At 37.5% G+C, this 18,253-nt stretch overlaps 1 protein-coding gene across 3 annotated transcripts in view; it reads left to right on the plus strand.

Moving 5' to 3' along the window:
* Positions 1-2,725: 2,725 nt before the first annotated feature.
* The window catches only part of LOC139960863 (ELKS/Rab6-interacting/CAST family member 1-like), an 83,262-nt gene continuing 67,734 nt past the window's right edge, over positions 2,726-18,253 (plus strand). For 2 of the 3 annotated variants that reach the window (XM_071959503.1, XM_071959502.1), the window contains exon 1: positions 2,726-3,652. In XM_071959503.1, coding sequence (XP_071815604.1) covers positions 2,966-3,652 — 687 coding nt within the window. In that variant the 5' untranslated portion in view covers positions 2,726-2,965. The remainder of the gene's footprint in view (positions 3,653-18,253) is intronic. The other variant, XM_071959504.1, reaches the window with a different exon arrangement.

An 18,253-nucleotide genomic window follows, 5' to 3' on the forward strand; every position in this document is an offset into this window, starting at 1 on the left:
GACAATTTAATATAAATTGTCTTAATATACGTACACAAGTTGGGTGAACGTTATTTAACGGCATCCGTAGTGACATCGTTTTTAGAGCCAAATTTCCTTTTTTATCATGTCTTTAATCTGGTATCCAAAGTTATCTTTTAGAATGGTAATAATAAGGATAACAATTAAAGACTTCTGAGTGGTATTTCTGTATCCTGTGGTATCATCTCGCTGAGATTTTAATGGATGTATTTCCCGTACGTTTTCACGGTAGGCCCCTTCGTTCAAGGTCAATGGACGACTATAACATTAGGTCCAAAATATTCCGATTCTGGTCCCCGTTTCCCACACTTACCGCGACAATTCCGCGCTATGTATCTACGGTGTCTTCTAAACGACATCATTTTTAACAACATTTTACATCATCGATAAGCACTTTGGTGTCTTTCTTAAGTCATTTCTTAATACTTTTCTAAGATATAAGTGAACTACGGAAGGAACCAATGGCCGTCGCGAACTCAAGTCTCCTCCTATAGCGACCGATTCGCTCAATTTGGTTAAGAGAGCTTTTCAATTTGTTTAAGTCAGCTTTATGTTGCTATATGTATTGGATGCCGTTCGCTTTCATGGAAATGTCTATCTCTTACAATTTGCTTCATTACGGTTACCGATATTGTCGATATTACGTTTATTCTAGAAATATTTGCACTTTTACGGTAGTCTGTATGTACCATTATTCTTCTCCATTGGACGACTGTGTATATTACCATATGTACCTATCAAATATTCTGATACCGTTTAATGAAATAATTCAAACTAGAAGCAGTGGTGTACTACGAGAGGCGGCATGGATCCCAGCCCCCTCGTATGTTGGGTGGGGGTTAAATGGTGTAGTCAGGTTTTTTTGTCATCAGTTTGGGATGAGGTAGACAATTTACAAGAGAAAGACACTTTTATGAAAACGAACGGGAGCCAATAAATTTAGCAACATGAAGCTTAGAAGCTCTCAACCTCCATACCTATGATAATGTATAACAATAGGTTCACGAATGTTCGCTGCAGCAGGCTTGTCAGGATTGACTCGGGAATTCTCCAATCTCCGAAAACCAGAAACAGACGATCGAAAGTTGTGTTTTTGCTATTCTTATATTAAATCATAACGATCGGAATTTTAACCATTACTTCAGTAGAAATATACAAATCCTGAAATTACAGATCAGTGTATAGCTCAGTGTTCCATCTACTCGCTCGGAGTAATATCAAAGATTTTCTAAAATGCCGTTTATATCATCTTCAATCCTCCCTATTTTCTCTCTTACACGTAAAAGCAAACAAAAACATAACAACAATGATGGTAACTGATAATATGCTTAAACAAGCATTACATTAGGTCGTTTTAGCTCTTTTTCCCCCGACAATTTCGAGCGGATGCACATTACTCTAACTGTGGTATGGTACCTAACAACTTGCCCTTGCCTACGGAAGCAGAGACATGCCATCAATGTTTAAGACTAAAAAAAACTAGGGCGCTAGTAAAGATCAAACGACGGGTTCACGTTTGACATCGTCAAATGAACATATATGGCGTACGTATAAGGAATGTATCAGTTGACTATCTAAACAGGGAATGCGTACGTTCGGAAGCATCGAATTTAATATGCGCCGATGTTCGGAAGAGGAAGAGGGGGAGAGCAGAAAAAGTAACCGCCCTTCCTTATTTTCTAACTATACTTGCTGCACTCAGGCTGCCAGTGATGGATCATTCAGCTGGACTCTCAGCAAAAGCAAAAGGATGGCAAAGCAATCAAATGTAAGTTTTTTCGCTTCATCACATTCCTTAGAACACCTCACAATTTACATTATAAATGTTGAAATTTGGATATAAAATTCAATAATTCATTAAAACGCCGCAATTGCGACAGGTTTTATTGAAGTATCAATATTAATGCCATTTTGATAAAATATCGAAATTTCAAGACAAACTTGAAAAGATAATACACTGCGAGATTTCGATACGGTCAATCAAATTTCAAAGGTAACGACTCACAAGTTAAACACACAAGAGCGAATTTTGTTTGGTTTTTGGTTTTTTTTATTGATATTTACGATGTGCCTTTGCAGCCTTTACCAAATTTAGTCCGGCTTTGAAAACAGATCACGACACTACTTACGTTGAGGTCGATACATTGTTGCATCGTTTTTGGCGCGATATTTCAGGATCCTTTGACTTCTCTCAAAAGCCCCCAAATAATACAAAGTGGTATTATTAATTGTTTTTATTATTTATGTCGTGTAGTCAGGGGGGATAAATTAGTATACCGAACACAGCAGTAACGTAAATCCAACTCCTTGTTTATTTCCACGTGCAACCTTTATATACGTGTTCAACATCAAACAGTTACGTAATACATTATAACAATAAAACTGAAGTAAAGCACATTTGCATAAATGCCAACGGAAACAGGTGTAGGGAGTAGAAGAATAGTTAAGCCAATAATAATTAGATGTCACAATTTATGTATACTTTTTTTCGGTTCCTTTGTATTTTACAATGAAGATATCTGTTACGTTAAAGTTATTTTATGGTGTAGCGCCACTATTTGTAGCCTGCTAAAAAAAAGGTGATAACCAAATGTGACCATTTGTTCGCATGTACGTATTGCTAGAAGCCGTCCATAGTCACAGTGCATAAACCTGCTTGTCCTTTGATACTACTGTGTACGTTACTGTGCGTATGTTGCTGCTGTCGGGGAATATATTCAGTAGGCTCTGAGTCTGAGTAGGTGATTTACTAATACTATACCGTTGACTATTCTGTGCAGCTTACCCGGCGTAAAGGTGTAACAATGCTACGAATACCATCTTTAAGCCGTGATAATACTTCGATATAATTGTTATCCAAAAGGAAGGATGAAATTCTTTGTTCTTGAAAGTCAAGTGCGATGTGATTTTTAGAGTTTTTTCTGCTTTGTAGAGTGGTTTGGACATGTATTCATCGCAATCTCCACGGCATTCCCCGACTCCTCCCTCGCAGTCACAGCAGGTCAACAATAACAGCTTCGATCAAGATGCAAGTTCAGGCAGTAGTTCAGGATCCGGAACTGCCTCATCCAATTCAGCACCTCGTTCACCTTCACGTTCAAAATCTCCAAGACCACATCGCGTAGAAGGCTCTTCACGCTTCCCTGAGGCGAAAATGGAGACATTTCAGTCGTTCAATGCAGCTTACAATGCAGGACCAGTGTACATCAGTGAAGGGTTGGGCAGCCCTGTACCAGGAGGGTCCACCTCCCCAAACAGTTCAGGAAATCATGCTAGATCAAACTCCCCAGTTCATAGTCGCTCCAGTGGAAGTAGCCAAGGTTCAGGTAGTAATATAACGCTTGGTCATGGAACCCACCCAGGGGCCCATCCACCCGGACACCCGTTACATCATAGGGCACCCGATTTTGACTCAATGGATGTATCTTCACAGCTTAGGGAACTTCAGAGAGAAAATACTATGTACAGGCAAGAACTGGATGCAAGAGATGCCAAACTTAGCTCCAGTATGAATAGCATAAAGACTTTCTGGAGTCCTGAATTAAAAAAAGAGAGAGCATTGAGAAAAGAAGAGGCAGGCAAAATTCAAGCTTTGAAAGAGCAATGCAAGAAAGCAGTTGAAGAAAATCAGGTAAGTCTCCTATTTGACTTGAGTCCTTAGTCCAATACAACCTTACAGGCCTGTCAGATTATAGTACGTTGGTTACAGGCCACGAGACCGAAGGTCCGCGAGACTGAAGGTCCGAAAGACGGAAACTATTACTAGGCCTATAATAGTAATAAGACAAATATTACTACTGGTAATATTACGTTGATAAAGCGGGTAATTAAAAAGAATTTACAGCCATTTCTTTTCATAGTGGAAACCAGTAACTTGCGCAAGGGCTGGGCGGCTTGCATTGATACTAGGCCTCCACCAGTGGCGTAACCAGGGGGTTGTAGGGGGCGAATGCCCCCGCTCTCAAAAGTCTCGCCCCCCCCTGCTGCCCCAAATGAAATTTAATAATACAATATAACTTAATAATTCGATATAGCGATATCCTATTGTAAACAATATTTCCCCCCTTGTCAATCTCTTTGACCTACTCTGAAGCCCCTCTAATGAAAAAGTAGTTACGATCAATGGACCATCCATAGGTTCGCGGAAATTCGGTCTCACGGACCTTCGGTCTTGTGGAATTCCCCCAGTAAGTTCTGTAGGCCTACCCAAACTGGAGGAATGGAAAGTTTGCAATTCTATTTAGGCTTAAGCCTGATACCCGTGTTTACATGCATGCTTGAGGAATGTGGACATCGTTTCATGTACAAGGTGGTACTGATGGTCATTGTGTACGTAGTAAACTTTACAGACTGCTCATTGCTAGCAGTATTAGTGTTAGTTTTGTGTTAAAGGCTAGCTAGTTACCACATGCTTGACTTGGTTGTTTAGAAATAAGCATCGACAGGCATACAGGAGGCTGCCTAGATGGTTACAGATACAACCATGACAAGAGGCAAATGAGGAAGGCAAAGGTAAGGTTAAAGATTGTAACATATATAGCCTACAGTACAGTCTCTTTTAGCTGATATCCCTATTAAGATATGAACAAACCATCTAGGCATAAAATTAATATTCATGAACTTGTACAGGGGTGCTGTCTGTTACGTACTTGCCATAAGTACTCTATAATGTATGCAGCACCTTAAACCTTGGTAAATAAGAGTGCATCAAATTTCCAATTGATGGCAGTGAAGACAGGTGGGCCAAAGCCAAAATTGGTCATCCTCAAATCCCAAAAGTAAAGTTATTTCTGTGGGAGAAATTTATTTTGGGCTCATGGCAGTACTAATTTTCACTTCAGAATAAAAAAAAAAAATCCAAAAAATTTCGTTATCAGTGACATAGAGGTCGTTGAAATCTAAAAAGATGCGCACTAGGTGCGAGGGACGGAATTTAGTCTTATTGACCTAGCTGAAAATAAGGATGAGTGAGGTAAATTTAGTTTTCTGTAATTTGATGTTCATCTCTAGTGCAAATTATTCATTGGAAAAGTTTTGAATTTTTTTTTAATAAAAATGAAGAAAAATAGGAAAAAACGGTTCAAAATTCCGTCCCTCGCATTTTTTGACACAATTTTTTTTTTTTTTGAGAGAGGAAATAGTACAGTATGCATAAAAATCTGCAAAGTATCAACTATCAGTGACTTGAACATCTGTAGTGATGAAAGAAACTGAACAAAAATATGAATGGTGCATTATGGGTAATCAACATTTTCGCGAGGGACGGAATTCAGTGCGAGGGACGGAATTCTGTTACAGTTTTGTGCTACACGTCTGTAGTCCTAATCTGTTGCTAATAGAAATAGTTGGCAGAACATACGTGTAAATTTCAACGACACAACTATAGCAGAATTTGACAGCATGCTGAACTTGCAAAGTTGAATTAGGCACTTCCAGGAACAAACAGTGCTATCTATCATCCAAGTGGACTTCAGCGAGAACTATGCTAACAACTAAAAGAATGAAATACAGTCGGCATACTTTGGCCACAAGAATTTCACATTGTACACTGTTTGTGCATGGTACGCTGAAGGTGAGGAAGGTGAAGTGCAAAACCTTCTGTGTCATCAGTGATTACATGTCACATGACAAGTTCTAAGCTTTGCACTTCAATAAAGCTATCATTGAAAAGGTCCAACAATTTGTCCAAATCTGGATGAGAGGTTCAATTTTGGTCCGATGGCTGTGCTAGTTTAAATCAAAATATTGCTTTTACTTCCTTGCCACCCAGTACCCATGTGACATTCCAATAACATGGAGTTATTTTGAATCTCACCATGGGAAGGGCCCAGTAGATGGGGGGAAAGATAAAATCAAGTGTGTACTGTGATGTCAAAGCAGGTAAAACTTCTCATCACTAGTGCCAAGCAGTTTGCAGAATATGCCAACATAGAGTGAATGCAACAGATACATTCTATGTACCTGCATATGGCATAACCGTGCCCAGGCTTCTATGCCAGACAAGGTACCTGAAGTACCAGATACTGTACACACAAGGTCCATTTTATTGACCGTACATGCAGTAATGGTAAGAGCAAACTGACTTTCTTCCTACAGAGTCAGTTTTGTGAACCAGTTGAAGAGATGCTCAGGGAGCAGTTGTATGACTTAAATGATGGAGTTGAAAGTCAGGTAGTCGTGAGCTATGATCAGGAACCAGATCCTAATCTGAATAAAGTGGAAAACAGTGGTCAGGTTGAGTAGAATGGGGATCAAGATCAAATTGGTAGTCAGCTGGTTAACAATGATCAGTTACCATGGAAAGTGGTGGGTGGGTGATAGTTGAGTATAATGGTCAGTTGTATCCAGGAGAGGTGGAAAACATTGTCAGTAATTCACAGGTTAATGCCATGGCAAAAACAGGGAAGTATTGGAAGTGGCCAGAGGCAAAAGACCTACTGTGGTATTCAAGGGATATGGTGAAAGGAAATATAGCCCCTGTTCTCCCTGTATGCTGAACCAGAGACCATTATTTGTGTAATGAATTGTAAGCATTCATATCAATTCCTTGCACATTGGTGAGCTGTTTGTTGATTTCCAAATCTACATCATATCCAAGAGTTTGACATGTTAATGTTCCAATTTAAATTGAATTGCATTGATGTATGTTGTGTACAGAAGTTCATTTTTCTTGTTAATGACAACTTAATGAGTTAACGTCATGATGGGGGAAGAAGTTTTTAACTCTTTCATATGCTGTTTGGATCAGAATCTAAGCAGAGTTTTGTTAATGAATATGTGAATTGTCAATTTGAATTACAATGGTGACTTTGTTTCCTTGTCTAAAGTATAAATGTTGAATTTGTACAGTAAATTAGTTTTCAGTTTCCAAATTTAAAAATTATATATTGTCCCACACTGTTGTATACACCTACAATATAAAGGTGGAAAATAGATTTAGTATTTGTGTTGGGTTTAAGATTCCTCATTTCGGGGAAGTGGTGGATGGAGGTGACTTAATTATTATTCACCAAGGCATTTGAGTGGTGAGTGATGGAATGAATTTCAATTTTGATTCCAATTTACCTACATTTCACCAATCATCCCATCACCACCCCCATCTGTTCCTTGAATGTGTGTTCATTAATTGGATTGTGTAATTTGTGATAATATTCCCACTGCTTGTGGGAGCTTGGCAATGACAAACAGAATTTACAACAGCTTTTTCTCTAATTAATCAACATAAACAGCGATTCCGTCCCTCGCATTCCGTCCCTCGCGCTGACTTTTTTCGTGAAATTAAAGCGTAACCTAATTTAGCTATGAGATTTTTAAAACACATTTCAGTTAATATCAGAAGAGTAATTGATCTTGTTATAAATGGTATGATTGGATATAGATTCCTCCTAAATTTGATAATAATACGTCAAATGTTTGGAGTGCATGCACACCCAGTTTTTATCATTCCGTCCCTCGCGCCAATTAATGTTCGTTGCTATGGCAACATGTCAAATTTTGAATATGTTTCAATTGTTTTATTATGTTGTATGTTACTCTCTTTATTTAACCAACTACTGGATTTTTCATATTTCACTACTGTTGAGCTGGAATATATGGAAACGTATATCAAATTCCGTCCCTCGCACTTACGGAGGTTTTGGCTTTGGCCCAGGTAATACATTGGTATTCAAGCCTGGTAGTTAAAGATATGTTGCTGGCATATAGCACTGCCCCCAACCCATCGACCCTCCTTTGGTTTGACACCCATCACCTTCCTCTTCTTTCTGAAAATGCCATATCACCCGCTTAGAAATATACCCAAACCAGGGGAGTTTTGTGGTGACTGTTCAACTTCTGGGATACTTTCCTGTTACAAGGTTCTCAGCTGTTCTCACATGTATACATGTACTGTCACTTCTAATTTTTACAGTCATAAATATTTACCCAGGAAAGGAGTTGCAGACATTTTGAAAGTTCTCATTCAGAACAGATCCCTGATGGTCAATGATATTAAAGTGTATTCTTTAAGTTTGTCCCTTTGTCCTTTGGATAACCACAAACTGAGACCAGTAGTTTTGATTGCAATACACCAAAGGTATTTTGTAGTCCTTACCCCTGCCCTCCCCTCCCCGGGAATTACTGGACACTCTAGTACTTTATTCTCAATTACCAGTCTGTTTTAGTATACTTTGAATATTTAAGCTGACAATTCTGGAAAATTTTCCAGGGTTGTAAACTTGTAACTTCTTCCGTCTTCCATACATATCCGTCATCTTTGCACAACTTTGTATTGTGAAGTTATAATGCCATATGGAAGTTAGTATTTATACCATGACTCATATACTGTGTATATACAGTAGCAGCAATGTCATCATGAATGTTGCAAAGCACCTTAACCCTTCAGTGAAGGCTACAATAGTAGTACAGTCAGTATGTGTAATCATATGTGACTGCATGGTCAGCACATTGTATATTTCCTAAGTGTGCATTAAATTGCTTTGTCAGTGGCTGGCTTGTATTCTCTCAAAACAAAACTGAAAGGTCACAGTGAACCTGTGATACTGTGTCTGCTTTGAGAGTGATTTACTTTCCATTCTGATGGTATCACAGTCACAAGCATTGCCAGTCTCACAACAAAATTAAAGAAAATGTTGTAATATATTATTAATGAAACTGATTGTACTGTATACTATACTTGTATATTTGGAGTACTTAGTTAGAAATGAAAATAAAAATGAAAACTGTAAACAGATTTCTAATTTTGTGCAGTAATCTAGTTTCCGTGTTTGTTTACTAGAAGTTATTTATCAAAGAACCTTTTGTTTTTCATTTGAAAATGATAATAATATTTAAAATGTTGAAAGCTATAATAGGTGGCTACTACACCTGTTGGGCAGTTTCTTTTCTTCAAATGTGAACAAGCGTTTTGATGCAATTTATGTGTGTTCTTTACAGTAATGGATCAGTACTAATATTTAAACAGGAAGGACATGGAATTTACACTCACTTGGTTTAGTGTACTGAAAAAATGTGTGAAACAGCTTTGAACACACCTGAGTTCTTCAGCCTTAATAACACCTTGAACTTTTCACTGTGCTTTGTAACTATGATCAAGTTTAAGGAACTTATTAATGATATAGCAGTGTATTGACGAAGATGTCACTCTTTCAGCCGGTACATGCAATGCGATGCTGTGAATTGGGTTGAAAACAAGCACAATTATTGTATATACTGGACATACAATTAAAAGTAGACATAGTTTCAAGCCACCTCAATATCTGGGCCATTAAATTTCCTACGCAGGGTTTAAAATAATTGTACCCAGTTAATTGGTAGGTGTTCACAACTTTAACTATCATGTACATTGCTGACATGATTACCAACCAAAATGTCTCTTTGGAGAATAACCAATAAAGCATAATTATTAAAATTGTTATCATAATAAATAACTGGCATACTATATATTCAAGCATACCATAACATTTTATATTATATATATTGTATCGTTTCAACTTGTAATTCAGACTTTATTATACAGTATCCTAGCTGTCAGGATGTTCCTTGACATTGTGACATAGCATACATTCATACATGTACATACTATTCAAGTATGTATGTAAGTTTACGTACTTAATGTATTTATACATACATACGTACCTATGTACATACATACAAACATACATGTATAAATATGTACAGTAGTTTGTAGAGCTGTGTGAATCTAACTGTTTATACATTTTTCAAAAGAATTAATCACATCCTGTGATAATATTCTCTTGTGACACACATTGCAATACTGTACAATATCTAGATTAGAGTCGTACATAGCTACCTGTGTGTAAATGACTAGTCAATATGCTTTGCAGTATGACTGTCTGTGTAGCTGATAATATTATAATGTTTACCAGCATTCAGAGCTAGTGTAAACTACAATTTTGTACAGTGTGGTGGATGGGAGGAGGAAGGGAGAGGGAGGTGGCAGGGCGGTGGGTAGAAGGAGGCAGGGAGAGGGAGGTGGCAGGGGAGGGGATGAAGGGTTATCATTGACCCTTTAGTACCAACAGTGAGTTGCAGCCATATGTTTACTGCAGGGTACAATATTTACAAGGGTGAAAAACTGTTCAATTCCTAGAGCAGAAAGGCTATTACTTATCTCTGTCAATTGTATAGTTATGCTTCTAAAAGTGTAAAATGACTAACATGGGAGAACTGGGCATTCAGTGTTCTTTGTTACATTTCTATCAGGAAAGACAATAATAACCAATGAATGGAAAAAGAATTGGCATGGATCACTTTCTTTTTAAAATATATTCTGCCATTTTAACCAAAGAAGTAATGGCCCGTGCAATTTGCATACAGTATATTGCACAGTCATACTGGACACACTCAAATGGAAGATAATTACACACGTTACTAAACCAAGTACAAAAGTTCAAAACACTCCTTTGTTAATGATATTTCCAATAACTTATAGCAAACAAAGGTCTCTAATGAAAGTACTAGTTAGTCAAGTTAAGTCAACTGACAAATTTTTTTTGCTTGATAACACACATGTTTTGAACAATTTCCAAAATGTAAACACTGGACTCCTAAAGTACATAATTTGGATGAGAGGGATCTATAGACACAATGTGAAGATTCCTACCATTGTAATTTTGAAAATATTGAAATACAAACATGTGCACTTGCCTAAATTGTAATACAGTATGTACATGCATGGCTTGTTTGTTTAGTTGGATGCATGCAAAATGTCAATGTGTTGTTATCGTTTTCTTCATAGCATTTTTAATGATGACCTTAACGAGCGATACCTGCAATGTAATGGACAAAGCATTTGTGATTGATCACCGTCTATATTTACTTCATGATGTATTTAAAGATTGAGTTCAATATTAAATCAGTCATGACATTCATAAACATTGTAAGTATGGAAGTGCATTATATTAGTGGGCAAAATAATGGGACTGGGACTGGCAGGGGAGGGGGGGCTTTACATTCCGAGTCCCTGATGTGAGACAGCAGGGCTGTGTTTATGTGTAACTGTGTGTTCTCCCAAAGATTTGAGCCAATCAGTGTGTACCTTATGAAAGCATATGGGCCTCCTGTCATCCCTGAATGATTAATGAGCTTGTTTAATTAACATTTACAGCCTTGTTGTTATTATCCCTAAAAACCAAGATAGTTTCAGTTTCATCGAAGAGAGGTTGTTTTAAATAGCTGGATGTCGTTATCGTATTTCTGTGTTTGAGGAGGATGTTTCCTGTTAATTTGAAAGTCACTGACCAGAGTGAATGGACTATTAGCCTACTTTATTGTCAGGGTAATATTACAGTTGCCATGTTACAGTGTGTACTTGGATGTTTCCTGTTAGTAATTGTGAAATGGGTATATATTTTACAGACAGTACTTAGATGTTCAGCGATGCTTAAGGTATAAGACTTACGTCATAGCATACAAATTGTGTACAGAGATGGAAGTACTGGATGTGCGTTTTATGTAGGAATTACCAGAATGCAATCATTAACTTCCAAGTTGGGGAAAAAGATACTGCTACTTTTACATACCATCAAAATGGCAATTGGACCAAAACAAGTTTTTGTAGTGTACAGTATTTCCTTAGTTCAACGCTTTTTCAAGCACTACTGTACTGATAGTGATATGCCTGTAAAGTGCACAGTGTATAATGTTGCATAATTTAACAATAATAAATAATAATATTTGATTTTTATATAGTGCTTTACACCAGCGATAGGTCTCCAAGCGCTTTACAGACGTTATATTACCCCTGGTCAATGATAACCTGATAACCCAGAGACAATCCCTCCAGTCGGCAGCAGTTATATACTGCGCCCAATGACAAGTTACCTCACAGGTACCCATTTAACCCCTGGGTGGAGAGAGGCAATTGAGATAAAGCATCTTGACCAAGGACACAATGCAATGAACTAGGCATGAATCGAACCAGCAATCCTTGGATCACAAGTCCGACGCCTTAGCCAATTGGCCACCACGCTCTCTAAACAACAGCTCATTGATTACTGTAATTAACTGGAGTCTACTCTACCTTCAGGGTTAAACTGGTAAATAATGAAAAACTTTCTCATGAATGCAAAATGAATTACTGACAGCAATTCTGTCTTGATAGATCAGGCATGTGTCACAGTGTGGGACTTATTCTGCTTCTTGAATGTTTAATTACGTACAGTAGATCTCTGAATTGTGTTGCAGTTTGTCCAAAAACATACATCTAAACCCTCGAAGAATCTTGAGTCCGAACCCTAATTGACATTCTTTTTCGTTGTGATAACTTAATTAAGTCTTTTAATTAAGTACAGTGGGCCAGTGAAGTGAATGCAATTGGCTGACACGTCCTACGCAGGACTAAAAGAAATTGAGGAATGCTTGTGTACTGTATCATCATTCTTGATAGGGGGGTTGGGAAGGGTGGGGGGGGTTGGTGTGGTTGTGTGGGGGTAAAAAGGTTAACTTACTTTAGGGCTTGGTGGATTCAAAGTGAAAATATAGCGTCAAATTTTTTATTCATCTCTGCCCTCCATCATCATTTATAAAGTGAGTTTTGTGTTAGGACAGTGTGGATTAAAAGTAATATTCTGTACTGTACTGTAATATATGTCGTGTTTTCAGTTACACAATCTCATCCTTCTCTCAAAGGTATCGCCACCTTTTGGAAAAGTCAAGACAAACAGGCAGATGCCTCGTCGGAAGGTTCATTCTTACTCCTCAAATCGAGATATAATAACAGAGATACTTCGCAGAGAGTGAAAATCAAGATTAACGCTTCTGCAGTTTGATTAAATTACTTCACTTCATTGATATATATATCAACACATTCTCTGAAAAAAAAAATCCAACATCTCTCGTCTACGGTTACGCGAGTGTTTGACCCAATTCACTGAGGTACTGTGAGAGTCAATGCCTGATATTCATATATATTGCGGTCGACAAACGTTCACGGATCGTTGGATATTTAGATATGTACATTTTGTACGCTGCACGCTGCATTACTCACTCATATTTTGTCTTACAGAGTCTCATTGATTCACGCTTGAACTGTGAGTTGCACTTTTGCAGTGTATCTTTGGAGGCATCCATTGCACTTAAAATAAGTCATTTTGAGACTGCTTTAAGCAATACTGTACAGTATATATGCCCATAAAAGCTCTCTAGCTGTATTAATGGCACAAACAATGGACTGAGGGTGAAGTATACAACTGTTGGTTGTCAGTGGACAAGAGAAGCAAGTAGGGTTAGAAATGCTTTTATTAAGCAGTAATTCGGCCTCTAAATATGACAGAAACACACAAAAGTTGCTCATTTATGTACAAAACTCCAACAAGCATTTTACTTCTACCCTCAAAGTATGTTGCCCCATCGAAACTAAATAAATATGGATCTGATGTGCTGGGATATCAAGAAGAAAAAAAATTGCAAAGAGTTCTGTAAATTGATGTGAAGTACATTGAACTATCACTTGATGGAACCAAATTACTGTGGATGGGTAATTGTCTTACTATAAATAGCCTAAAGTCAGCATTCTGAGCACAAAGTTTGCCATTGTGCAAATTGCTTACCATCTAAGTCAGCAAAGACAAATATTAGCCAACAACTGTCTTAGAAATGAAGAGTTTTTCAGTTAATGAAACATTTTGTCCAAGTTTAGATTAATCCAGCTCTCTGGATTAACTACTGTAACACATTTTACAGAGTCACTTCCCCATACTTGTATACTGGTAATACTGTTTTACCACCTGCCTTTGATAATAAATTAATTAATAGCCCACTCGAGAAAGTATGGGAGTTGAACCAATATAGCATTATATATATATGGTTAGTCGCCAGACCTTGACAGACATCTGCATTCCTTCTATCCTCCACACACCTTTCAAATATTTACGTTCTACATCTATTCTATTTCTCACAGTTTGTGAAGTCACTATTACCAGTATTAGTCACATGCATCATCTCCACAACATATGTCAGCAGGCTTGACTAACTCAGTTTGCACATTCTGATACATGGAACCTCATTCAATCGACAACATAGGGGTTTAGTAGTCTTACAGTTATATCCAACTACAAGCAAATTGTCACTGAACACCATGGACTGTGTGTCTAAATGCTTTGCATTCCAGAACTTCAAAATTCAAGACTTTGATATGTTAGACCTATCAGATCCCCCATGATACAATGAGAGATCATAGCCAACACTTGACCTACAAAATCCACCTCAGTTTTGTCACTCTACAGTCGATTCTGTAATGTAAAACTTCATAATAATATCAAGTTCCATCTCACATGCCAGTGGTATTCTTCTTAAACTTTGGGGAAATACTGTAGATAAACACCAAAAAAGACTTTAATATTAAAGTTCAACTAGATTATGGCAAAAACTTGTGTAGTGCAATTCAAACTTGTTTGTCCAAAAATAATGGCCTTCTTGATTACAGGCAAAAGGAGTCTGTGTGATTTGCCTGTGTGTGTCATAATTTCCGTCCTAAGTCAAGCGATTTTTAACGCAGGACTTCTGTAATTTGGGAGCAAAAAATAAGAAGGTAAAATCAATGACTTTTGTGAATACTGTGGTTGTTCCAAGGATGTACAATAATGACCACGTTGGTTGCACAATACCATTGAGAGACAAAATGGTTACTGTATCTGTGTGGTATACTGTATGCACCACCTATAGTAAATAGTACAATAGAGTTTGTGGTAAGTTCTTAACAGACTGTCCTCTGTTTAGAAGGAGGAAGAGGAGATTATCTGTAGTGCTTTGTGGCTTCAAAGCAGATGTCAAACATGAAAGGGAAACAAACAGGAAAAAGATTGGTTTTGTATTTACCAGAGTACTGTAATGAATGTACCTAACAGTCAAGTTAATTGGTGAAGGAAGGATTGGCTTTACAGTGCATAATACAAAATAGTGTAAATGATTCAGAGTTTGGTAACACCTTGGGGCTTGTTGGTTTCTTCTCGTGGTTAGAGATAGTTGATAAAGGCAAACCAGTATATATTGTTTTAGAACTTCTTTTACTTGCAAGAAAACTGGTTCTGAATTTTAGGCCAAAAATATTTTGCACTATTTTTCATTGCATGTTGTCTGTAACTAACACTATAATAGCTGCAGTAAATAACCATATTAGGTTACAGTACGGTAACAATGTTATTGAGTGGTGTTCTTTGATTGCTGTAAAAGCACTCCGGTGTCCGACAATATCCTGAATGCTGTTGTACCGTGAAATTAATGAAGGAGAGGTTCAAGTTTCAGGTCTTAAATTAGTTGTATGTTAATGTCATTAAATTCCCTAAAGTCCCGATTGAGATGTCTGGTTTTACGTTACTAGGAAACATGATTCACTCGGAATGAGTTCAATAAAGGTGATTGAAATTATTAAAAACATGAAGCAGTCAGGAGGGATGTGGGTTTGACTGTTCAGTTACTTTGAGTGTTAAAAGAGGATTTGTTTATATGCAATTGGCTCGTTGACTACAGTAGCAGACAATATCTTTCCAACTGCAATTATCTTTCAAAATGCCCAGTAACTTGTCATATATTTGAAACAGCAAAGAAAGTTTGGTCAGTTCATTACATTGATGATGATTGACTTTTTCAGCTCTCTGATATTAATAATCTCCCAAAATAGTTCCATTCAGTAGCTTGAATATATATTCAATTTTCATTTGAGACAATATATAGTTTAAGTTTAATCTAATTTAGCGATTACCATAATGGTTAAAACTTGTCTTGGTAATGAAAGTATTAGGATTGAACCAAGTGGCTAGATCCTGACTCATTAACCTTCAAGGTGGATGTCCTAGTTTCATTAATTGTAATCTTATCTTTAGTATTACTGACATACAAATTTTTGAAAGCGTTAGCAACTTGTAAACAGACAACTTACCATATCATACCATACTGTACCATACCATATTGAACCATACCATACCATACTGTACTGTACCATACCATACTATACCATATTGAACCATACCATAGATTACCACACTGTACTATACACACCATACAATGCTATACCATACTGTACCACACCATATCATGCTGTACTATACCATACCGTACCACACCATATTGAACCATTCCATAGAATACCATACCATACTACCATACTGCCATACCATACTGCGTAGTTGTTGCTACCGATCATAACAGCATACCAGAAGCAAACTCACCAAGATTCTACTCCACAATAACATCAACATTCTTTTCCTTGGTCAATTTAAACATATTCTCTAGATTGTAAACACTTCTGTAGGTCATAAAAGTGCAGAAGTATTTACCTTGTGTTTCAACAAGGCTTTTAACTACTAGATCTGTCACAATCCATTCCTTGTTTGTCTCTCTTTCCAATGACCCTTCATTGAACTCTAGTCCATCTTGTAACCTTTAGTCACCTATTAATCTTCACACACTTGGAGTGTTATAAGCTGTAAGTAATCTCAATAGACTCCTCTCCAGATGGACGATGATAAATACCATATACTGTACCCATAGGCTTGCTAACTTAGCATTAAATCTATTGGTGCACAAAATAAGATCTCTTCAAAACAGTTTGTATGAAATTGTAAAAGATAAAGGATATTTATAGCTAAAGAAACATTCCAAAAATATTGCATTTTCAAGGAGAAAAGAAAACAAGAAGATTATATTAGAAAAATAATAGCTTTGACATGCAGAAACATCTACTGCGATGACATCACAGAGAGACGACCTATTGGATCCACTCCTCAGAATAGCCAAGGCTAAATAGCCAGTCAATATTGGTTACATTCAATCAACCATATTGCTTCTTGTGATATATATAAGATATTGAGATTGGGATTTTCAGTAACAGTGTGGAATATGGTTCATTATGTACTTTACAGTATCTGCTACTGTAAGTCTGGAATATCCTTTCAATGCAACAAACTGTGGTTTTTACTGTAAGTGTTAAGCAATTGGTCAGCCTAGTATTCTACAGTGCTCACTAAACCTTTCATATGTAGCTGTAGTGGTCAGTGTAGTTGTTTATCTACCAGCCCCCTCCCTTCCTCCCCTCTCTCCCCCCCCCCCAAAGGCTCTGTACTACTTGTCTCATCATGTAGTCTCTCACTGCACCTCACCAAATGTGAGTTTGAATTTCACTGCACATATATAGTGGGTGGCCTGGGACTGGACAGATTAACCAGATCTGCATTCTCTCTTTTATGATCTTTAAAATATTATTATTTTAATTATATATATATAGTTCTGCTTAAGCAGCAGGGGGCATTGTTGTGGTTATTTAATAGATATATGGATAATATAGAAAGGTTTCTAACCAGATAAAGTCACAGGAAGACACAGCACAGGATACTGTACCTTCCTCCTAACATAACATGGAAGTCAGACACATATGTGGTGTAGGGTATCCATGATCATACAGTAGGTCACAAAGCAAGGTGGACAGAGTGTATATAATTGCCAATAGTTGACACTCTGTGTTCAGTGGCGGAGCTAGGGGTATTGGTCAGGGGGGTCGAGAATGGTCTGTAGGGGCGCTTTCAATACTATCTAAGCGGAGCGCCACCACAGGTTGACGCGGAGTGTACAGAAATTTTTTGAGTATAGATACTCCCTAGATCGCCGGAAATTACCCTTTCCAGGCCTTGCTAATTAGCAGATAAACGAAGAATAAATAGGTGTCATCGCCATCAAAATGTGACAAATGTCAATAGGTGCAGTAGATGAGAGCGCTATAAAAAAGTCAATAATCGCGAATAAGTAAAAACTGGTAAGAAGCTGAAAAGGGCGCCAGCAGTCCATTTGAGTCCGTCGGGGGGGGGGGGGCATTGCCCCCTCCTGACTGTATGGACGCTCCGCCACTGTCTGTGTTATGTGTGATGATTATAGCCTGTAAGTAAATGGTGGTATTGAGACAGATAAGTAAAGCTTCCTATAATCCAGTTAGTTTGGGAATATAGGGTTAAAGAATGTAACCATGGTAATATGCTTTATTACATTGCACTGATTACTAGTCAGTATAAATTTGTCTGGACTGAACTCTGAAATGAAAGCAATTACATCATCCTCTGGCTGCAAAAGTTCTTAGCATACAGATTATTATAATCTATCTTTTACAGGAAATTGCTTTACATACAATATTAACAAATCTCTGTATTTGCAGCATTTTACTTAGCTTTGTCGCATTGCAAGTCTGTTATACATTTAAACAAACTTATCAGGGAAGCTAACACTG

Source organism: Apostichopus japonicus, chromosome 20 (assembly GCF_037975245.1).
Source record: "Apostichopus japonicus isolate 1M-3 chromosome 20, ASM3797524v1, whole genome shotgun sequence".
NCBI lineage: Eukaryota > Metazoa > Echinodermata > Holothuroidea > Aspidochirotida > Stichopodidae > Apostichopus > Apostichopus japonicus.